At 52.9% G+C, this 23187-nt stretch overlaps 1 protein-coding gene and 1 long non-coding RNA gene across 5 annotated transcripts; one reads left to right on the forward strand and one right to left on the reverse strand.

Annotated features, from left to right (window-relative positions):
• The first annotated feature begins 4967 nt into the window (after positions 1 to 4967).
• On the forward strand, positions 4968 to 6574 carry LOC111096322. The gene is made up of 2 exons (XR_005360957.1): positions 4968 to 5632; positions 5722 to 6574. It is a non-coding gene; the product is annotated as an uncharacterized LOC111096322 (long non-coding RNA).
• Positions 6575 to 7142: 568 nt separating this feature from the next.
• On the reverse strand, positions 7143 to 17107 carry ZNF205 (zinc finger protein 205). 4 transcript variants are annotated; one of them, XM_038540625.1, is made up of 7 exons: positions 16805 to 17107; positions 14257 to 14394; positions 11057 to 11270; positions 10639 to 10730; positions 10139 to 10259; positions 8612 to 8713; positions 7143 to 8423 (listed from the first exon to the last, which is right to left on the reverse strand). In XM_038540625.1, exons 2-7 carry the CDS (start codon positions 14311 to 14313, stop codon positions 7300 to 7302), a joined length of 1710 nt encoding a protein of 569 aa, XP_038396553.1. In that variant the 5' UTR covers positions 14314 to 14394; positions 16805 to 17107; the 3' UTR covers positions 7143 to 7299. The 4 variants fall into 4 exon arrangements, with proteins under 4 accessions (XP_038396553.1, XP_038396554.1, XP_038396552.1 ...); XM_038540626.1 differs by lacking the exon at positions 16805 to 17107 and adding an exon at positions 15026 to 15160 and having other exon boundaries at positions 7143 to 8366; XM_038540624.1 differs by lacking the exon at positions 16805 to 17107 and adding an exon at positions 15026 to 15160.
• Positions 17108 to 23187: the final 6080 nt, after the last annotated feature.

Consider the following 23187-nt stretch of genomic DNA (forward strand, 5'->3'; position numbering starts at 1 on the left):
CTGGGCAGCTGTGGGTTCTCCTTCCCAGGCATTTGTACCTGCACCCACACTCTGCCTCTCTACCTGCGGATCTGAGACTCCGGATCCATTCCTGAAACCAAGAGCTCTCGTGATTTGTTTTGATTATGCAAGCATTGCATGCCTAGTGGAGAAAAAAAAAAATGAGTAAACTGTGGAAAATGATGAAGCTGTCTATACCCACAAGGCTAACACCCTCGATCTGCTCAAACGTCGCTCCCTCCAATTGGTTTTCGCTAACCCTATGTAAACAGTACCCCCGTCATGCTTGTGCCTTATTTCTCCATCATTACCTGACATCCTTGTGTAAGATTTGTCCCCTAATACTGGACTATAAGCTCCGTGAGGGCAGTGTTTTCACTGCCCTACTCCTAGCACCTGGATTTGTGCCCGGCGCAGTATTTATCGACTAACTGAAGGCAAAGAAAACTGGAGGTAAAAAATATTTCTAATAAGGCCATTCAGAAGTGAGCATTGGGGATCCCTGGGTGGCGCAGGGGTTTGGCGCCTGCCTTTGGCCCAGGGCGCGATCTTGGAGACCCGGGATCGAATCCCACATCGGGCTCCCGGTGCATGGAGCCTGCTTCTCCCTCTGCCTGTGTCTCTGCCTCTCTCTCTCTCTCTCTCTGTGACTATCATAAATAAATAAATTTTTTTTTTAAAGTGAGCATTGTTGGGGATCCCTGGGTGGCTCAGCGGTTGAGCGTCTGCCTTTGGCTTGGGGCCTGATCCTGCAGTCCTGGGATCGTCCCACATCGGGCTCCCTGCATGGAGCCTACTTCTCCCTCTGCGTGTGTCTCTCATGAATTAAAAACAAACAAACAAACAAACAAAACTACTCATTTGAAAAAAAAAAAGTGAGCATTGTTTTTTTTTTTGTTTTTTTTTTTTTTTTGTGAGCATTGTTTTAATCTGTTCTTACACTCCTACGTCTATGGATATTTCTAATGTAAGTCTGGAATATTTCTATATAAGTGTTTTGTTGATGATTCAAAAGTCTATCAAGGATTGCTTTCCATAGCACCGTGAATAAATAAAAGGTATCTGTTTTGCAAACCACATAGTTTCCATACCATGGAAGTGCCATATTTTATTTAAAGTTCCTTACTCTTGGACATTTATATTGTTTCCTTTTTTCTGTATTTGTAGATCATTTATACAAACACCCACCTTCCAACATTTGCTTGAACAATTTGCTGGAGGGCTTGTGTCAAAACTGTTCTGTGAAGACTGCTGGAGTGAATGTTTCTGGGCTCCCTCCCCTCCCTCTACCCGCCCCGTGGAAAACTGCACAAGGGAAAAGGAACCTGAAAAAAGTCCCTTCTTCTAGGTGTAGACTTAGTGTTCTTCCATCGCCCTCTATTGGCAAAGGCTAACATCAAGTTGGCGAGCTAAGGAGGTCTACAAGCTCTAATATCACAAAACCAGACAAAAAAAAGTGTATTGGGGGCTGAGAAACAAATTAATAGCTGGTACACTTACCATATATTTTACTGGGTACTGCTGGTATAGGGCAAATTACTTGTATACAATTACATTGACCACCCAATAACACTTTTTTAAAAAAGATTTTTATTTATATATTTGAGAGAGAGAGAGAGCACGAGTAGGGAGGAGGGAAAAGCAGACTCCCCGCTGAGCAGGGAGCCCAACGTGGGACTCCATCCAAGGACCTTGGGATCATGACCTGAGCAGAAAGAAAGCAGATGTTCAACTGACTGAGCCACCCAGGCACCCACTTTCTTTTCTTTCTGAAAGCATTTTAGTTTATTTTTCTAACTAGGAACTATAATCTGTAAATAATGAAAAAGTCAAAATTTCCTTTCTGGGAAACTTATACTCATTTCCAGGATTTATACTCATTATTTTTCTTAATCCAGAACTCTCTAAACAATGTTAAAAATTGAGAACAGAAGGCATCACTGTCTTGGTTAATGAAAATACTTTTAATGGTCTACAGTTGCCCATTGTTTTTCTCTGATATATAACTATTGCCTGTATTAAGGAGCATCTATTCCCATTTGCAGCAGAAAGACTACCAGCTGTTCCCCCAATATCAGTTTTCTCCTTCTACAGTAAGAATTTTTCAATGGGCACATGGCGATTCAGAATAAGGAGCATATTTTCCCAGGCTTCTCTGCAGCTAAGTATGGCCACGTAATTGAATTGAAGGCAATGAGATGTGACCAGACATGATGTATGTATCTTACATAGAAAAAGGATGGGTCCTGCTTCCTATTCTTTTTTCACTAGCTGCTAGCAGGAATTTGGACATTGTGGCAGGGACCATGCAGATGAGTAACACCGAGGTATCAAAGCAGTAAGAGAGAAAGTACTGGATTCCTGATGATTGTGAAGCCACCAAACTAGCTCCAGGTTTATATGCAGGCAGTGATGTGAGAAATAGATACCATGTTTAAGCCACTGTTATTTCAGACTTCCATTACAACCAATGTAATGCTGTAAACCTCATAGCATTACTGCCTATGAGGTTTTGTTTTGTTTTGTTTTGTTTTGTTTTTCATTAAGAATAGAACATAAGGGCAGCCTGGATGGCTCAGCGGTTTAGCGCTGCCTTCTGCCAGGGCATGATCCTGGAGACCAGGGGTTGAGTCCCATATCCGGCTCCCTGCATGGAGCCTGCTTCTCCCTCTGCCTGTGTCACTGCCTCTCTCTCTCTTTCTCTCTCTGTGTGTGTCTCTCATGAGTAAATAAATAAAATCTTTAAAAAAAAAGAATAGGACATAAAAAAATATTTTTTTATAATTTCTCCCATGGAGAACTTTCATGTCTTCCTGACTAAATTTTGATAGTATTTTTGTTTTTCTAGGAAATCATCCCTTTCATCTACAACTTCAAATTTCTTAATATATAAGTGTACATAGCATTCCCATTTAACTAAAATGTTAAAAATCAGCATATGTGGTTAAATCTTCTTTGTTTGGGATCATAGGATGGTGCTTTAATGGTGGTGGAGCAGTAGGCTAGGAAGAGTCTGGGGGTCTGTTGACTTTGTAGGATAGGCCTGCCATACCAGTCCTGACATAAGGCTGCCTATTTCCAGCCCACCTGCACATATTACCTTGAGAAATGCACTTACACCTTGGTTAAGATCCTATTTTGGATTTCTGTTATTCATAGTTGAATTGAATCCTAAGTGATCCACTGTCTCTCAGGGTTGTTATAAGGATTCAATAAATGAGGGGTGCCTGGGTGGTGGCTCAGTTGATTAAGCATCAGCCTTCAGCTCATCATGATCTCAGAGTCCTGGGATGGAGCTACACATCAAGCTCCCTGCTCAGCGAGGTGTCTGCTTTTCCCTCACCCTCTTCTTCTCCCCCTCACCTGTGCTCTTGTACTCTCTCTCTCAAATAAAATCTTAAAAAAAAAAAAAAAAGGATTAAATAAATGAGGAAGACATGTAGAGCACTTAGCCCAGAACTCTTAACACATAGGAAGTGCTCAATAAAGAGCTGTTTGTCCCAGGGAGTTACGCATTGCCAGGAACCTGTCACAGGGACATGCCCACAGGAGCATCCTAATGGGCATGAGAGGCTGCAGAATTTAGGCCTTCCAGGCATTTTTCCACTTTCCCGTGAAGATTTGAGCCCAAATTGTTCTGGTCAGTGGCCTATCGGGTTGTGGTAATAATCTTCACGACTAGCCTCAACCTTTGTCAGTTGAGAACAGAAAAACTGGGGTGCTCCAGGAGGTGACAGAGGTGCAGGCCACACATCACAGGCTGGCGGAGGAGCATGAGGATGAGGGAAGTTGGAGCATTCTCATAACCTCCCTTTCTCCATCCTCTGCTGTACACCAAGGAGAAACCCCAGACCATAGCCCCTGGCAAGTGGTCTAGGTCACCTCCCCCCCTTCCCTCCCACCGGAGGTGTCATTTTAGCTCCTGGCACATCAGTCTCTTCCTCGTGGCAGGGTCTTTATTCATTCTGCTCCCCTTGCTTGGAAGGTTGTCCCCAAATCCTTGTAAAATGGCCTCTTGTCATTCTCCAAGTCCCGGCTTAATGCTCCCGCCTTGAGCGGGGTCCTCTGACAGTCCGCTCCTAACAGGCTCCATTGCCTTCCCGCTCCATTCCTTCCGGTACCTGTCACTACTTGAGAGCAGTGTTTGTGCCACTCACGGGCTCGGCGGTCTCCCTCACTAGGCCGGAACCCCTTGCGGTCAGGGATCCCGTCTGGCTCTGGCATCGCGTATTCCTAGACGTTTAGCAAAGAACCTGGAACGCAGGCATTCATTTTGTATTTGAAAAGCGAAGGAGGGATCCCTGTCCCTGGGTGGCGCAGCGGTTTGGCGCCTGCCTTTGGCCCAGGGCGCGATCCTGGAGACCCGGGATCGAATCCCACGTCGGGCTCCCTGCATGGAGCCTGCTTCTCCCTCTGCCTGTCTCTGCCTCTCTCTCTGTGTGACTAACATAAATTAAAAAAAAATAAATAATAAAGAAAAGCGAAGGAGTGAACGCAGCGAAGCCTCCACCTAACGTTTCCCGCCCTTTACCTCCCCCACTCTTTACCTCCCCCCGCTCCCTGCCCTGACCTCGGAAGGTGCCAGGGCGCCGGCGGCAGGTGGTCCCCCGAGCCGCCAGCCGCGAGACACCCGAGCTGGGAGCTGGAAGCCGGAAGCGGCTCCGGCCGGGGCCCCCGCCCGCGCCCTCTCTAGGAACGCGGGAGGTTCGGCATCTCGGTGGTAGGCCCAGGGCCGGCTGTGAGGGAGTCCAGCTCCCGCTGGTGGGTCCCTCCGGCAACTGCTGCTCCGCGGAGCGGGTAAAGGGGAGCGTCGAAGAGGACCAGTTCGGATGTTGCCGGGCAACCGCGCTGCGTGGGAGAGGAGAGAAGCGGACGTAATGGATCGGTTCCGCTGGAGCCCGCCCCTCGCCCCGCCCAGACACCCGATTGGCTAAGGGCAGCGCTGGTGGGCGGGGCTTCCGGAAACCCACCCTCCGCGCTGCGAGGCCACCCAGCGAGGTTGGCCCTTCGAACCAGCTCTCCCGCCCCAGTCCCGGCGGTGCTACCCGCGGAGTCGCCCCTAGCTGGGGAGACAACCCCGGCCCGGGGAGGTTAGGCTGGGCCGTGCCTTGGGGCCGCTCCGGGAGGGTGGGCACTCCGCAGGGCTAGTCCCACCTCTGCCCTCCCGGGCAGGCGAACGGTGAGCATCCGGGTGGGGCTCCCCGAGGCCCAGAAGCCGGGAGGAAGCAGGCCAGAGAGGCCGAGCCCTTCCCGGGCGTCCCCCGCCCAGCCAGGTCACGAACAGCCGTCAGCCTCGCCAGGCCTTTCCACGACACCTCCACTACCTCTGCAGTCTTGGTTTCTCTCGTCAGACGTTTTCTAAACTGCCAAGTACCACTCCTAAGACGTTCTCGCCCGCTCTGTCCCAGAATGGTGACCTCTGGATGGGCCTCTAGAGACAGGTGGACTGAGACCCACGGGGCCCTCGGAATCATGTTCCTCTGGTGCCATGAACAGTTTTTCCAGGTCTCTGAGTTTCTCAGAGGCCAGAGTGGAGTCTTTAAATGATTCCCCTGGCTCACTCCACAGGTCTCTAAGTGGTTTAAGGCCTGGCACAGTGGCCAGAAAGACCAAGGAAGCAAACACCCAGCAAGTAAGTACTCTGTGCTAAGCTTGCACCAAGTACCAAAGCTCCCAGTACCGTTTTAACAAGTGTCCTTCCCACCTCTCTTTCATCTCAAGCTCCTGAGAGCAGCAGGCTTCCTTTATGTGATCAAGTCCCCCACAGCCCCTTACACTGAGCCAAGCAGAGAAATCCCATTTCTGAGTGATGGGAGCCATGAAGACAAGCTGGAGGAAACAGCTTTCTTTCTCACCTCTTCAAGAAAGAGCCATCTAATTCGCTCAGTCCTGCCAGCAACCCAACCCCAGATCCCACGGAGACCTCCCAGACACAACCAAGTTCTGCCTGGGCTCCCGCTAGTCAGCAGCTTTCTGGCACCTGGCTGATGACCTGCTCCCCGACGCCATCTCCAGCGGAGTCCAGTCCCCCTGAAGGTTGAGTCTACGGCCTGTTGCGCTCTTTTTAGACAGCCCTACCTCATACCAGGAGTTGTCGGAGTGCATGGAATCTGGGGGATTGACACCATGAAATTCCTGGACCTGCACCCACCTTCCAGCTGTCTGGTTGTTGGCTAAGTTATTGGGCCTCTCAGCTGTTTCCTCATCTATAGGACCGGGACGGAGTCCACTGCTCAGCATTGTGGAGATCAGAAGTGACCTATCCACAGCACTTGGCCGCACGCCCGGCAGGGCAGCTGCTCAAATGTCAGCTATTACTATTGTCGATCCCCTCCCTTGTTTGAGCCACCCCGCGGACCCCCTGATCCAGGGAGGCAGGTGGAGTTTCAACGGCCTCCCTCATGCAGATGTCCCCAAGGTCAGTTGGTGTCAGAACTGAAATTTGAGCTACAAATCCTGGATAATAAGCAGGCTGAGCCCATTCCTCCCCAGGGGAAAAAAAAAAGAGAGAATGGAAAATAGCTACAGAGGTCAAAAAGCAAAAGGCTAAGAGTAAAAGATCCAGACACGGGCAGATAGGGCAAATTATAAAGGACATGTACAAAGTGGCCAATGGGGTGAGAAGTAGCAGAGGGAGGTGGCAGCAGCCTCAGAAGGCACCAGAAGGGACGGCGGTCCCTGGTAAGGGAGGAATCCTTACTGGGTTACGGCCGGGCCCCATTGGAAACACATAGAAAATGTCCAGTCACAAAACAGGCTCCCAGTGCCTGTGACAGGAGACAGGGAGGGCTCAGCCCTGCTCCAGCTCCCAAACAGAAGAGCCAACGGAGGGTCCTGGGCTCAGGCAATGCCCGGAGACCGAGACTGATGGCCGCAGCACCGGACCGCCCCTCCGGGGGATCCATGGCCTCAGAAGTGGCTGGTTGGCTTCAGGTTTGGAAACCTCTTTGCCCAGAAGCGTGTGCTTGTGATACAGATGCTCTGGAATGGCCCCAAGTCAGGTCAGGGCTGGGAAGGAGAGTATCAACCCCCAAGCGGTGACTAAGGGATGCCTCAGCCATGCTGACACGGCTTCCCCAGCAGCCCCCCAAGTTGGACTCACCACCAGGACCCCACGAGACAGAGCATGAGCGGTGATGGGAATTCCAAGGCCTTTAATTCGTACCTCGTGAGCCTGCGCCTCACCCTAGCTCCTGTGTCGCCATGCCCCACCCCATGCCAGCACCTCCCACTCCCTTCCCACACCCCCTCTCACGCTGCCCTTGTGCCTCCCCCATGCTGGTCCCCCCTCCCGGCCTCCTAAGTGGGAGCAGGCGGGGGTGCAGCCAGAGCCCCCGCCGCCCCCAGCATCAGCATGGCCAGGGCCTTGGGCCCTGTCGTGTGGATCTTCTCGTGCCGGTGCAGGTTGGAGCGCCGACTGAAGCTCTTGCCACAGAGAGGGCAGGAGTAGGGCCGGACGCCACGATGGGTGCGCTGGTGGGCCGTGAGGTGTGAGCTGTGGCTGAAGCTCTTGCCACAGTCGAGGCAGTGGTAGGGCTTCTCGCCGGTGTGCGTGCGGTTGTGAGCAATGAGGTTGGAGCGCTGGCTGAAGCACTTGCCGCACTCAGGGCACGGGTAGGGCTTGACCCCGGTGTGGGTGCGCTGATGGGTGACCAGGGCTGAGCTCTGTGTGAAGCACTTGCTGCAGATGGGGCACTTGTGGGGCTTGGCGCCCGTGTGGGTGCCCTGGTGGGTGACCAGGTCCGAGCGGCGGGTGAAGCGCTTGGCACAGCGGTCGCACACGTAGGGCTTCTCACCCGTGTGGATGCGCTGGTGCTGGATCAGCGTCGAATGGTGACTGAAGCTCTTCCAGCAGGAGGGGCAGGTATAGGGCTTCTCACCCGTGTGGATGATCTGGTGCTGGATGAGGTGTGAGCTGCGGCCAAAGCGCTTGCCGCAGTCCGTGCAGGCGTACGGCTTCTCGCCCGTGTGCGTGCGCCGGTGGGTGACCAGGTGGGAGTGCCAGCTGAAGCCCTTGCCGCACTGCTCGCACTTGTAAGTCTTCTTGTTGGTGTCACCGTCGGGGGTCAGGCCCTCCTCGCTGCTCTCAGGGGTGCCCGTCCACCCCTCTCGGGGTTTCTCTGGGAGGCGGCCCTCCTGGGCTTTTGTGAGGCTGGTGTCAGGCGGGGCTGGTTTTGCCTGTCTCTCCTCTGGGGGACCTGGCTGCCCATCGTCTTTGGCTGGCCCAGAGCTCTGGCCGCTGCCTACTTGCTGCCCGCACTGCAGGACATCCCCCTGGGCTTTCCCCACCCTGCTTCTGAAAGACTTCACCTCCCCAAAGGCTGCCAGGGACGGGGCCGGCTCCTCCTTCCCCACCTCAATGACTCCTGGAGAGAGAGGGTTTCCAGCAAGAGAGAGACTTTCGTGAGGGACCCAGGGTAATTCTGGAAATGGAGATAAGAGCGAGGATCCCGGAAGTAAAAGCCACTCCCTGCAGAGGACAGGAAGCTGGCAGCCCTGCGCCTGGCAGGGCCACGTGTCTGTGCCCCAGGTGAAACAGCCATGCTGACAAGGGGCACCCCATAGCACCCCCATGCCATGGCACCCACCCACCTGCCACCTCTGCACGTACCTGTCTTCTCTTCCTCCTCATCTCCCATCTGCTGGCACGAGCTCGAGGCCTCACCCTTGCCCTGTCCTTGGGAGGTCCAGAAAGGTCTGCTGAAGGGAAATCCTGGCCAAAAAGAGACAGGAGATGCTGTACAGCAGGAAACGCCCACCACCCCCAGGAAACACCACGTGAAGAGGGAAAAGTGGGGAGACAGCTCTGCAAACATGGGGTAAAACTATATGAGCTACCTCACTTGGGGTCAGGTGTCCACCCCTCTCTAGGAAGCACACTGCAGGCTGACTGCCAGACACAGTCTCCTGAGGGGCTCCATCTCGTTTCCCTGAGCGAGCACCAGGAGTAAAGGGAGAGGGCTGGTGAGGTCAGCTGCCAACAAACCGCCTTCCGTCACACGGGCCCCTGGCAGCAGGCCCAGCAATGTCTCCCAGGCCTGCATCTTCCCAGACCACGAGCAAAAAGGACTCCTGGAGGAGGGACAGTAGGTGGAGGAAGCCCAGTGAAGGGGGTTTGGGGTAAAAGGCTGGGGGTGCAGACCACCCCGAAGTCAAGGACCAATGGCCCACTGGCCAAGTCCCCTGGGGCCATGGCCTGGGGATTCTGGTCTAGTCAGCAAGAGAGCAGCGGGGCCCAGGTTCCATGCCCTGATCCACGCCCTATGGGAGGGAAAGAATACACTGGACCCAGCAGTGAGTTTAGGGCATTTGTGAGGCTTGCTGTCGGGCTGCAAATGGGTGCTAAGTTCCCTCTAATTTCCCAGGACTTGCCTAGACCTGCCGGCCTGGGCCCTGGGGAGTGCTAACGATGGGTGATGAGCAAATAATTAAAGGAGTGAGCTGCCCTGACTCTGAGGCCCACCCCCGAAGTCAAGGGTGGAGTGACCAGCCCCCGGCTCCCCTGGGCTAGCAAGTATGCCCCTGGTGTGTACGGACGGACAGACAGACAGGACGTGTAAATGAATGGCAATGAAGGAATGAGCACCAGCAGTTGTCCATAAGACCTCCTAAATTCTGCCAACAAAACCAGAGTCTGAAACTGAGGAGTCAAGGTGCTGGGACTTTACTTACCACGAGAAACAAGGCCCCTCGGGGTGGATGTGACAGCTCAGGATCCGGGGGCCTGGGGACACTAGCTGGCACCAGTACCCCCCAGCCCCAGCAGGCAGCCCCTGCTCTCTGGACAGACGCCTCTCAGGTGGGGCTCTGAGGAGCAGGACGGTGGGACCGAGGAGCAGGACCTCTAGGTCAGCACTGCCGGACGCAGCGGCCACTAGCCACATGGGGCTATTGCAATTCAAACTTGAGCCGATTAGAACAAAATAAAATATAAACTTGGTAGCTCCAGCCACATTTCTAGTGCTGAGCAGCCACCCCTGGCTGGTGGTTCCCATATCAGCACAGAACAGAGTGGCCCAGATGAACAATGAGAAGGAGCTTAAGCCCCGGAAGGTGAGGAGGAGATGACGGAGACACGGCCTCCCTCTGGCTTCAGGCCTTAGGAGGTGGCCACCGCCAGCACCTCTCGGGCCCTTACCCAAGGCCAGCCCATTCCTCTTCTGCAGGACGTCCCTGTAGAAGCTCTGCTGCGTGTGGTCCAGCCGCCCCCACTCCTCTCGGGAGAGGTACAGAGCCACATCCTCAAAGGTCACCGGCATCTGAAACCACACAAAATGCCCACTCTCCAGGACATGTCGGGACACCCTGTCGGGGCGCAATGGCTCCAGGATGAGGGGAGCCCCCTGGCCCCCAACCCGCTGCGGACCAAGAGTGAGGTCTGTCGTCACGTCCGAGGGTGAAGCAGGACAGCCGCCCAGGCAGCTGTGTACCACAGAAGACAAGAGACAAAGCCAAGGGTCCTTTCTGGGCACCGCAGGCAAAGCTCAGGCTCTCTGAGCACGTTCCCCTCTGGCCCCTCCCTCAGGCCCAGGGCTCAGACCCAGACGAGGATCCACAGGGTGATCCACAGCCAGAGATGCTGTTCCCCCACACCCCTCTGCTCCTGCTCCAGCCTCACACCAGAGCAGGGACACTCACCTGGGACCAGGCGCTGAGGAGTGCTGCAGCCATCTGCCGGTCCCTGGTCCTCTCCTCCCGAGAAAGCACAGGGATCTGGGGGGAGGGGAGGGCTGAGAGAGGAGAGAGGTCCTCAGGGAGGCCACCTCATCCTGCTGGGCCCCGCTGCTCCCCTGAGGGGACTCAGGCCTGGCTCACCAGGGACACCACACACAGCTGCTTCAAACTCCACCCCCGACCTGACCCAAGAAAAGGGTCAGCAGGCTCTGAGGCTGTGCGGGAGCGGCCTCTGAGGAGCAGGTGGGTGGACATCCAGGCATTTCCATGGCCAGAGAGCTCGTGCCCTCTCCACCTATGCTGCGAGCCTCTGCCTTTCCAAACCACAGCTGACACCCGAGAAAGTGCCTCTCGAAACATCCCTCTCCATCCCTCTCCTCACCTCCACTAGGCAGGAAAAGAGTTTTCTCCTTAGAGCCCTGGCTTAGGGACACCCAGCTTGGCACTCCTGGTACCCCGTCCCCCTGCAATGCACCCTCAGGGTGGGGCTCTTCTGGCTCCATCTTGATATGGGGTGAGTCCCAAGCAGCTCCCAAAGGCACCGTCTCCTCTGACTCAGAGAGCATTTCTTGACAAGGATGCCCATGACCTGGAACCTAGGAATGACAGCCCCCATCAGCACCTGGGCAGAGAATAGGAGACACAGCCTAGCTCCCCACCTGAGGTCCTGGGGCCAACACCCAGGGTGGCCACACACACCCAAATACAAGGCACAGCTTGAAGGACTGGCCTTGCTTCCTTCTGCTGGTCCTGGGGACCCACACATCTCTAGTTCACCTCCACAAGCTGGGGCAGCAGGGGAAGGCAAGAAGGCTCAAGGCCAGGCCAGGTGCCCACGATGCAGATGCTTTCTCAATTCCAGCCTCGTGCCTCCCACAGAAGTGTGGACTGTTATTCTTTTACATTAAGGAAACCGGGTGCCTGAGTGGCTCGGTCGGGTTAGGTGTCTGCCTTCAGCTCAGGTCGTGATCCCCAGGGTCCCAGGATCAAGTCCTACATGGGAGTCCCTGCTCAACAAGGGATCTGCTTATCCCTCTCCCTCTGCTCCCCCACCCACCTACCCTGCTCATGCTCTCCCAAATCCATAAAAAAATAATTTTTTTAATTAAAAAAAAAAAACCATTGAGGAAACCAAGTGCCGTGTATTGAATGGAGTCCCCCCAAATTTCATGTCTGCTCAAAACCTCAGAATGTTACCTTATTTGGAAAGGTCTTTGCTGATGTAATTAGTTAATGATCTAGAAATGAAATCATCCTGCATTTAGACCAGACCCTAAACCCAATGACTAGTGTCCTTATAAGAGGAAAAGACACAGAAACACAGAAAAAGCCACGTGAAGATGGCAGCAGAGCTGGGGTGAAGCCAAGGGACACCTGGAGCCACCAGATGCTGAGAGGCAGAAGGGTCCTCCCCTAGAGTTTGGGAGGAGGCCCTGCCAACACCTTGATTTGGGATTTCTGGCCTCCAGAACTGAGGGAATAAATTCTGGTTGTTACACAGACACAGGAAACTGACACACTCAGGCTCAGAGATGAGACAACAGCCGAAGATCACAGGGCCCGCGAGTGCTCAGCAGGGACTGGAACTCAAGGTGACTCACAAGTCAACTCCAGGGCCACCATTTCTTGAAGATGACAGGGCGGTAGCATGTGGCCTTGGGCCATTTCCAGGCTGACTCAATTTGGTCTCAGAAGTGGGAGTTTTGGGGTTTGTAGAAAAAAGAAAAAAGCCCAAGGGTACCACTAACCGTGCCCGGACCTGCGCCCACCTTGGTCTGACGGAAGGAAAACCTCCTGGCTCTTGCCTGGCACGACCCAGCACAAGGGCACTTCCAGGGTCCTCCCCCCTGGTCCTTGCATCCTCACAGCAGCCTCAGCTCCGGGTCCCCGGGACAGACTCAGGCAACCAGGACTCAAATCCAGGCCAGCCCCTCACCCACTGCTGAACCTAGAGTGGGCACTGCCTTCCCACAAACCTCTTCAGTTTGAGGAAAGTCACTTCCTTTGCACAGGGAGGCCCCTGGGGACGCCTCACTGCCATCCACAGCACAGGGACTGGTCAGGCGTCTCTGTCCAGCCCCCCGAGCTCCGCCTACAGAAGGTCTCCAAGGGAAGGACCCTAGACCAGGAGCTGGAGTGCCTGGAAGCCCCCTGGGCCAGATAGCCTCCGAGACCCAGCTGCTCTGCCTCACGCACAGATAAGCTGTGACAAAGAGCTGCACACTGGAACATTCTGGATAAACAAAGTGGTGCCAGTAATCATTACCATGCTACCGTGTAAGTTGACAGAACCAAACAGCAGCAAAGAATGTCAGGGACTCTGAAGCCGTCAGTCTACAAAGGCATCACGGAAGGGAAAGGAAACAGCGTGGACACCCCTTTGTGCCTCTCTGGTACGGATACTGGACAACTAAGACACACGGTCCCTGACTTACAACGGCCCAACTTAACCGGCTTTCAACTTCAAGATGGCACGGAAGTGACACGCACTCATTAGAAACCGTACTTCGAACTTTGCAACAGTCTCCTCTGCCTGGCTGGCGGTGAGTGGCTCGGTTGTCCCTGGGGCTGCCGGGCGGCAGGTGCCACGGCTCTGTCAGCCCCGTGGTCATGAGCGTCAGCGACCGGCAGACTGACCAGGGCTGTCTCTCCTGCCATTCTGTTTTTCTCTCTCAGTATGGCGTCCAGTACATTCCCATGAGATGCTCAGTGCTCTTTTATAGAATAGATTTTGTGTGAGGTGATTTTGCCCAGCTGCAGGCTGCTGTAAGTGTCCTGAGCACGTCTGAGTAGGTGAGATGAAGCTGTGATGCTCAGTAGGTTAGCATGTTAGATGCATTCTTGACTTCTGGTTGTAAGTCGGGGAAGACCTGCACTTGATGTGTGTTTGAACTTACAGCCCCTGGAAATACTAGTTGAGGTGCCATAGGTTTCTCTAACCTAGGTTCTAGGGGCTGTGCATGTTATTCTATGTGTTACAATAATTACCTTCTCGGAGCCTCCCAACCTCCTGGATGAGACAGGTGAGAACAGCAGATGTATGATAGACATTTTATACATGACACACCTGGTTCCCAGAGGTCAGGGGACTTGCCCAAGGTCACACACCTGGCTGCAGCTGATTCATATTCCTTTCATTCCAAGCCCAGTGGCCCTGGTCCCCGCGCAGTTTGTAATCACACCCGTGGGCAACAGGTATGGGAAGGCCTAGGTGCTGAGACCCAGAGAGAGGGGAGGGGGTGGTCCTAGGCAGAAGGGAGGGTAGATGGGGGCTTCCCCGTGTGCTCTGGGCACTGTGCAGAGAGCACCCTCACCAGGAGGACCCCCACGTACCTCCTTGCTATTTCTGGTAGCCTTTGGCTCACCAGGCAAAGCAAAGCAGTTTGATAGCTGTCAATTCCGGGGTGGAAGGCATTTCCTGTCATACCACCGGCTCTTCAACACCTCCCACAAGCCCATCCACCAGCCCTGCACCCAGGCGAGCCTAACTCTCCCATTGGCCTAGAAACCTTGTCTTGAAAATCTGCTCCTGCTCCAATTCCTTCCGGGGCATGCATCCCTCACCCAGCGCCCCGTCCATACCTCTCGGGCTCTCTCCTTGTCCTGGGTGGCCCGGGTGCCTCTGCCGTCTGCAGACATTTCTATCTCAGAGGTAGAAAACACGGCTGGGTCGTTTCTCCCTCTTGTTGGCCAAGCCGTCTCCAGCTTCTGGCCAGAAGCCTGGAAAAAGAGGAAGAAATCAGCCAGCCTCTCTTGGGCACCTCGGAAGCACCGTGAAGATCCCTACGCAGGACCAGACAGACCCATCCTTGGTCCCGATTAGAAATAAAGTCTCCCCGATGCCTTCCAGTGACCTCGCTCACTCTCTCTGAGGTTTTTTGGTTCCTCACTGGACAGAATGCTATCTTGCTTTGTCCCCTTTATCATTTAAGTCAGAACTCTGCTTCTCAGAGCAGCCCCGTTAGGGAGAGCCAGGGCTGGACCTGAAAGGTCTGCAGAGATCCCACAAAACGGGTGCTGCGTGTGTCCGCAGCCGTCACAGGCGGCTCAGCTGGAGAATCGAGGCCCCACTGTCTCCCAGGCCCAGGACACACGCACCCTGCGCTCCGCCTGGCCCGGCCCCACCTGGGCTCCAGAAACAGAGCAGCCCGCGGCGGCAACCTCCCGCCAGGTCCGCCGCTCACGTCCGCTCACGGGCCTGGCCGTGCCCTCTCCTTCCTGAACCTGGGTCCAGACCCCCTCCCTCCCCACCAGCCTGAAGCCTTCCACCTCTGACCCCGGCCCCTCCTGCCAGCCGGCCACGCGCGTGGATCTCGGGATCCACACGCCGCCCGCCCCGTGGCCCTCTCACCGAGGTGGAGGCGGAGGGGGCAGCTTGGTCGGCGGGGGCCCCCGCCCCCAGGAAGGGAGACTCCACAGCCTGCACCGGGCCGGGGAGCCAGGTGGAGACTGGGATTAGGGACAACAGGAAGTCCCTCCCAGATCCCGTTCCCCACGCAGCTGCAGCCCTACAGGGTTCCCGGCTTCAAGGGTTCCGGGCCTGGAGGCCCCGGCCCGGCTGCACCTGCCTCGGCCACGGGGCGAGCCCGAGGTCCGCACCGCCAGCTCACGGTCGCTCTACCTGGCGTTCATTTGTGGCACCAACAAAACGGGAAAATAAATTCTGTGGAAGGATTCTGACATTTGACGTTCCAAAGAGGGCATCGAAGCCGTCCTCACAGGAGGAAGGGCACCGCCGGCGGAGGGGGCACGATGCTCCTGGACACACAGGGCTTCTGGTGTCTCCGTGGAGACGTTCCTGGATTTCACTTAAGGCCACCAGGCCGATGAGCCGGTCCTCTGGGCTCTCCCCAATACTGGCATGGAGTTCTCCTACCCCCAGCCCCAGGCCCCACACCTTGAAAAGACACAGCACCACACGGATTCTTCTAGACCTCCTCCCCCCAGTTGGTTAAGCATCTGCCTTTGGCTCAGATCATGATCTCAGCGTCCTGGTATTGAGCTCCCTGTCGAGATGGGAGCCTGCTTCTCCCTCTCCCTCTGCCATCCTCCACCCCCACTTGTGTTCTCTGGCTCTTTCTGTCAAACAAATAAGTAAAATATTTAAGATTTTATTTATTTATTCATGAGAGACACACAGAGAGAGAGGCAGAGACACAGGCAGAGGGAGAAGCAGGCTCCATGCAGGGAGCCCCTTATGCGGGACTCGATCCCAGGACTCCATGATGACGCCCTGGGCCAAAGGCAGGCTCTAAACCACTGAGCCACTCGGGGATCCCTAAATAAAATATTTTTAAAAATTAGTAAAGTTCTCATAAAATTGATTTTCTTGAAAAATCAGAACACCGGGCAACCCTGGACTCATATTCCCCACGTGCGGGATCTGCTCTCACGTTGCTGCATTTGGTCCCCACTTTACCCCTGAAGCATTTTGAATTTGTGACTCTGCTTTTGGAGTTAAACATCTTTTAGGATTCTGATCTATTCTACTGTCAGTTTGAGGAACAAAACATATGAGCCTGGGGGAAGACCTGGGTGGCTCAGTGGTTGAGCTCAGGTCATGAGCCCAGGGTCCTGGGATCAAGTGCCATATCGGGCTCCCCACAGAGAGCCTGCTTCTCCCTCTGCCTGTGTCTCTGCCTCTCTATATGTCTCTCCTGACTAAATAAATACTTTTTAAAAATGAGAGCCTTGGAGTTTGTCTCTGGTCAGTATTTCCAGGCGTTTTAATCCTCAAGGTGAGAGGTATGTCCAAAGTTGTAGCAAAAGTCAATACTATTGTCAAGCCAGAGAGCTACAAACTGAGAAGTCCCAGGGGGCTGTGGAAAAAGATCAACTACTCAGTCTGCGAATGGTTCTCCATCAACAAGGAGCATGATCAACGTCCAGAGTAAAGGAATTCATTCCTGACATAGGCCATTTCAGCCACAGCAGTTGCAGGAGGATCTCAGTCTCAAAAAAGTGTGTGTGTCCTGATTCTTGGGCAAATGTTTCTCTACCACACAAAAGGGGCTACTTTCAGGGACACTGGGGAAGCCCAGCAATTTAGATCCCACCACGGGGTCACCTAAACTAGACCAAATGGAGTCTCAACATTGATTTAACTACTCAGAAAATATTGAGCACTTACTATGTGACAGACTTTAGCCTCTTCTTGGAGATGAGCGGAAATACTTCCAGGGCTGGCTCTAGGACCAAGCAGGTCTAGGAGGAAGAGTCTTCACATTTACTGTGCGGGAAATGCAGTCCCTAAAAGATTTCAGAAAGGTCCCTGGGAAAGCATAGATCAAAAATGCCTCCAGCAAGCAGGCAGCACCATAGATGACCAGTGGCTTGGGTGCCAGATGGTATTAGTGGAGGAGCTTCAGGGACTTCCAGAAATCATATTTTGTTCAAAGGGGGCAGTTGGGGGTTCAGTATTGTCAATTCTTGAAGATTTTTCAAAAGAAACCAGAAGAAAAAGAAGTAGAAGGAGGAGAAGAATTAGGTTTATATGTGAAATATCCTGACTTTTAAATGTTGATGATTCAAATACAAAATTTAAGAACCCCATAGAACTGCAGCAGAAAACACTTGCTGTTTAGCTCATAGGGCACCAGTTTAGGGATGTACTCACCTCAGGAGACTGTCACAAGGAAAACTACCATGTATGGTAGTGCCTGTCTGAGCTTTATTTTTTTTTTTTAGATTTTATTTATTTATTCATGAGAGACACACACAGAGAGAGAAGCAGAGACACAGCCAGAGGGAGCCTGATGCAGGACTCCATCCAGAGACTCCAGGATCGCTCTGTGGGTGCAAGGCAGGCACTAAACCGCTAAACCCAGGGATCCCCCTGAGCTTTAGACAGAGCAAACACTCAAGGAATGCCAACTCCCACATCTGGTGGCTTCGCTGAGTTTAAGAAGAGATTACCTTTGGGCAGCCCCGATGGCACAGCGGTTTAGTGCTGCCTGCAGCCCGGGGTGTGATCCTGGAGACCCGGAATCAAGTCCCATGTCGGGCTTCTTGCATGGAGCCTGCTTCTCCCTCTGCCTGTGTCTCTGCCTCTCTCTGTCTCTCTCTCTCTCTCTGTCTCTCGTGAATAAATAAATAAATAAATAAATAAATCTATCTTAAAAAAAAAGAATAAATAAATATCTTTAAAAAAGAATAAATAGGGATCCCTGGGTGGCGCAGCGGTTTGGCGCCTGCCTTTGGCCCAGGGCGCGATCCTGGAGACCCGGGATCGAATCCCACATCGGGCTCCCGGTGCATGGAGCCTGCCTCTCCCTCTGACTGTGTCTCTGCCTCTCTCTCTCTCTCTCTCTGTGACTATCATAAATAAATAAAAATTAAAAAAAAAGAATAAATAAATAATCTTAAAAAAGAAGGATAAATAAATAATCTTTAAAAGAAGAAGAAGAAGAGGTTACATTCTGTAAATAAATCATGATCTGGGATCCCTGGCTGGCTCAGCAGTTTAGCACCTGCCTTTGGCCCAGGGCGAGATCCCGGATCCGGCATGGAGCCTGCTTCTCCCTCTGCCTCTCTCTGTGTGTCATGAAGAATAAATAAAATCTTTAAAAAAAAAAAAATCGTGATCTACTTTCAGACATTGACTTGAGACATTGACTTGAGAACTAAGACATTGACTTGAGAACTAACTTAGGTCTTACAAAACCACTCGGAATAAGAAAAACTAGAGGGACGCCTGGGTGGCTCAGTGGTTGAGCGTCTGCCTTCAGCTCAGGGCGTGATCCTAGAGTGGGGATCGAGTCTCATATCCGGCTCCCCGCATGCAGCCTGCTTGTCCTGTCCGCCTCTCTGCATCTCTCATGAATAAATACATACAATCTTAAAAAAAAAAAAAAAAAAGAAAAGAAAAACTAGACAAAGAAAATCATCTGAAGAAGGAAAAAATGTTTAAAAAAGAAGAAAAAAAAAAAAAAAAGCTTGCACTAATTAAGGCTGTTCAGCCAGGCTGGAGACGGTAAAGCAGAGCTAGCCTTAGGAAGAGAAGAGGGGTAGGTAGATAAAGGAATGCGAGAGAGGCCAAGAAAAACAGGAATAATCGAATAAACAGCAGAGCAGATGTAGAGCAGACTACGGAAAAAAAGGGAATTCCGGTGGAGCCCCAGGAATACAAATTTTTTAAAGAAAATAACAAGAACTCCCAGGGCCGCTGAGCGGCGAACCCGAGCCCTCCCGCCCTGAAGTCAGGCGGCCGCACAAGCCAGCGTTCGCTGCCGCCGGACGCCCCTGAGCCCCGCGCCGGGGAGTCGGCGCCTTCCAGCCCCCCGCCCGCCGGAACACCGACGCGGAACGCGTCGCCCAGGCAACGCCACCGCCCCGCCCACGGGAGACGCCGGTGATTGGCTGGCGCCCGACGGCCCCGCCCACCCGGCGATCCAGGGCTCCTCCCGGAGGCCCTTACCTGCGCGCTCCCGCCCGCGCCCTCGAGGGACCGCCCCGCCGAGGAGGGGGTCGCCCTGCTGCCGCCTGCCCCCGGCCGGTGTGCCCACGTTTCCCGTCCGGCTGCCCCATCTCAACTTCCGGTTTCCCGGTTCTCTCGCGGCGCCCGCCCGTGGGCATCGTGCGCGAGGACGGCCGGGGCGAGGAGACCGCGGCGCGGATAGCCACGAGCCCCCCAGTCGGCGAACCCCGCGGGGAAACTGAGGCTGGCTGCGCCAGGGCCCTTTGCCGGAGAGCGCGCGGGGCTGGGCCTCCTTCCCTGACACTCACCTGTTCTGAAAATTTTTTTTCTTTTGAAAAAATTTTTTAATATTTTATTTAATTTGCCAATATGGAATATAACACCCAGTGCTCATCTCATCATATACCTGTTCTGAATTTTGTCTCAAAAACCAAAGTATAAAAAAATCCACAACGAAAGGATAGCTGCTGACCTGCCCCCTCTGTGACACATACCTTGTTCAATATAAAAACATACGGAGAATTAAAAAAACATGCTGCGTCAAAAACCAAGTAACCAGACGTTCCTGGAAGCAGTGAAAGCAGACTTTATTCCCTAACAGCTGACAGCAGGGGACAGAGCTGAGCTCGGGTTTGTGCAGAGCTGACTGGGGTTTTACAGGGAGGAGGAGGGAGGGGGAGAGCAGGGCCCACTAGAGTCAGAATCGTGAGGATCACAAAGAGCCTGGTCAGCGTGAGTGGGACTGGGCCAGGTGTGTCCACCTGCAGGTATGGAAGTCAGGAGAAGGGAGACAGAGGCTGGGTCCTTCCTGATGGGAACATTCCAAAGGAATGGCTCCCAGGCCCCCCACAGATGCTTCTGGGCTGTAAGACACATGCTTACAATAATAAACCCTTTTCTGTAAATGCTCTAAGAAAGGGAGGTCAGGTGTTGGCTGGAAGAGACCCTAAATTCTCCTGCAGCATTGAGCTTCCCTGATGGGGCAGGCATTTCAGTGGGGGCTGGGGTCCTCCTAGCCTCCTGCTGCTGGAGGCCTTTCTAGAGTCTGGTCCAGTCTCTTAGTGCTGGTTTGGACAGAGCAGTTATGTGCTGAGAGTTCTGTAAAACTCAAGCGATGCCTTGTTGTTTTTAAGCTGTGGCGTATTGCCTTGTGGAGCTCACCGGGTAGCCTGCCCATCACAGTCAGCAGAAATGGCCTTTTCCTGCCCTGGGCAAGCTCCAGACAAGGGCATGAGGCTTCTTCCTAGGCAGCAACACCAAGCACTTCCTTCCGGCTCTGTCAGGGCTAGCAACCTCAGCCCTGGCCAGGCAAGCTGTGGACTCCAAGGCCAGAGATCCCCCCAAATCTAGAAGAATTGACTGCTGGGCTCCACAAGCCCCTACATCCCAACTTCCAGAACACTGTTTCTGCCTGGAACCATAAGTCAGCTCCCAGCACAGGAAGGGAGGGGTCACTCTAGCGAAACCAGGCTCCAGAGCTCAAGACTCACTCCGACTTTTGGTGTGGAAATTAGAGTAAATCAAGTTAATTTTCTTTAGAGATTGGTGCATTTTTAGGAAACCGGGACAGTGTCCTCATCCCAAAATGCCCTTTGTTGCCGCTGCCACCTCCTACTGTCTCATACCTAAAGTGTCCCCCAGTCTTGGGTAAAGTTGCAGGTTACATTCCCTCACTGATGCAAGCCTAAGACACTGTGGCAGGTGGCCGGTGGTAACACAGGCACTCAGAAGGCATTCTGCTTGGTTCAGCCGGAGGACCCTTACCGGAGGCCCTCACAGGAGCAAACGGCGATGGCACCCAGCACCCACACTTGAGGGCCTTTTCGGCTGATGCTTACAGCCCTCGTCCTGCGGCAGTCTCCTTCCCCCACCCACCAGCCTCAGACTCCCTCCTCTACTTGTCATGTGGTGTCGCACAGAATCTTTTATATTCTTTTTACTTCACTGAATGTGAAAAAAAAAATAGAGTTTCCATTTGTTTTTACTTTATCTCATCCTTTGAAAAGTTCAATTTTGGGGATGCCTGGGTGGCTCAGTGGTTGAGCATCCACCTTTGGCTCAGGCCATGATCCCAGTGTCCTGGGAGCAAGTCCCACATCAGGCTCCCTGTGAGGAGCCTGCTTCTCCCTCTGCCTATTTCTCTACCTCTCTCTGTGTCTCTCATGAATAAATAAATAAAATCTTAAAAAAAAAAAAAAGGAAAAGTTCAATTTTTGTGAAAAAAAATTTTTTGAGTTGTCTCCACACTGGGCGTGGAGCCCAACGCAGAGCTTGAACTTATATCCCTGAGATCAAGAGTCAGCTGCTTAACTGATAATGCCCCTTTGTGAATATTTTTATAGTGTGTATGTGTGTGTGTGTGTGTGTGGTGGTAGTGGTGGGAATCACTAATATTAAGAATCAGGCCCTTGGAGAAATGGCTGCTCCTAGGACCAGGGCAAGACATACACCAAACGAATCTGTAGATGGTGGGAGGGGAAACAGCACAAGCTCTCTAGACAAGCGTGGGGCCATATATTCTGAAGCTGCACACCCACAGTACATCCTGTGACATAGTGATTCACTCCTGGTTAGAAACCCCGTGGTAACTCACATGCATGCTCACCAGACGTACAAGAACTGCTAGATGTAGCCCCAAACGGAAAACCACCCACTGTCTAGGTAGGTGGGGTGAACAAATATGCAACAGGCAATACCATTCAGGAAACAAGCAGCACGTGGATTGAGTCTCCCACTGTGGAGTAAGTGAGATGAAGAATTCCTTGGGGAGCCTGACTGGCTCAGGGGGTACAGTGTGTGACTCTTGATCTTGGGGTTGTGTGTTTGAGCCTCACCTTGGGTTTAGAGATTATGTAAAAATAAAATCTTAGGGGTGCCTGGATGGCTCAGTCGCTTAAGCGTCTGCCTTCAGCTCAGGTCATGATCGAGGGGTCCAGGATCCAGGCTCACATCGGGCTTTCTTAGTGGAGAGTCTGCTTCTCCCTCTCCATCTGCTCCTTCCCTGCAGCTCATGCGCTCTCTCACTCTCTCAAATAAGTTAAAAAATCTTAAAATAAAAATAAATAAGATCTTTAAAAAAATCCTGTTGCGGGCACTTGGGTAGCTCAGGTCATGATCCCAGAGTCGTGGGCTCGAACCCCGTGTCGGGCTCAGGGGAGCGTCAGCTTCTCCCTCTCCCTCTGCCTGCTGCTCTGCCTGCTTGTGCTCTGTCAAGTAAATAAATAAAATCTTTTAAAAAATCCTACTGTGTGACTTCGTTTACATGAAGTTCAAAACTAGACCAAAAAGTATTTGCTATATGGTTGGAAGTCAAGTCGGTAATTACGGGGGAGGGAAGTGGCCAGAAGGGGGCACCCGAGTAGGCCCGGAAGGCAAGCGCTTTCTTTGCTTGGTGGAAAATCATCACTCCTCATTTTTGGTTTGTGTACATTTCTGTATGTTACACCTAAAACTTTTCTTTTTAAAAAAGTAAATGAAGAGAAACCAGTCAGACGATTGCTATGGTCGAGGAGGGTGACAATGGTGGCCTGGACTTGGATGACAAGCAGTGGAAGTAGAGAAACAGGCAGATTTGAAAAATATTGAGGTAAACCCTACAGAACTTGGAGACTGATGAGATGTGAGAATGAGGTAAAGCGAGGTGATTCAGGATTAATTCCAATTTCTGGCTTGAGTGACTGAATAGATTGTCCCATGTTTACCAAATTACCAGAGACACAGAGATGTCATGTGGAAGGTTCATTGGACCTACATTTAATGAGGATTTGCTACGTGCAGGGCACTGGGGACAAAGCGGTAAAGGGCAACAGAAACGGTGCCATGGAGTTTGCATTTATGTGGGTGCATTTGTTTGGTCTTGAACATGAACACTTCAGGGCAATTAGGAGACATCCAGGTAGCAACATCAAATGGACAGAATTGAGACACAAAATATAAATTATGGGGATATTGGCACTGAGAATGCTTATGGAGGCCACAGCTGCTTTGAAACCAGCAAGGGAGGTGTATTAATTATTTATTACTGGGGATCCCCAGGTGGCTCAGCGGTTTAACGCCTGCCTTCAGCCCAGGGTGTGATCCTGGAGTCCCAGGATCGA

Source organism: Canis lupus, chromosome 6 (assembly GCF_011100685.1).
Source record: "Canis lupus familiaris isolate Mischka breed German Shepherd chromosome 6, alternate assembly UU_Cfam_GSD_1.0, whole genome shotgun sequence".
NCBI classification, from domain to species: Eukaryota; Metazoa; Chordata; class Mammalia; order Carnivora; family Canidae; genus Canis; species Canis lupus.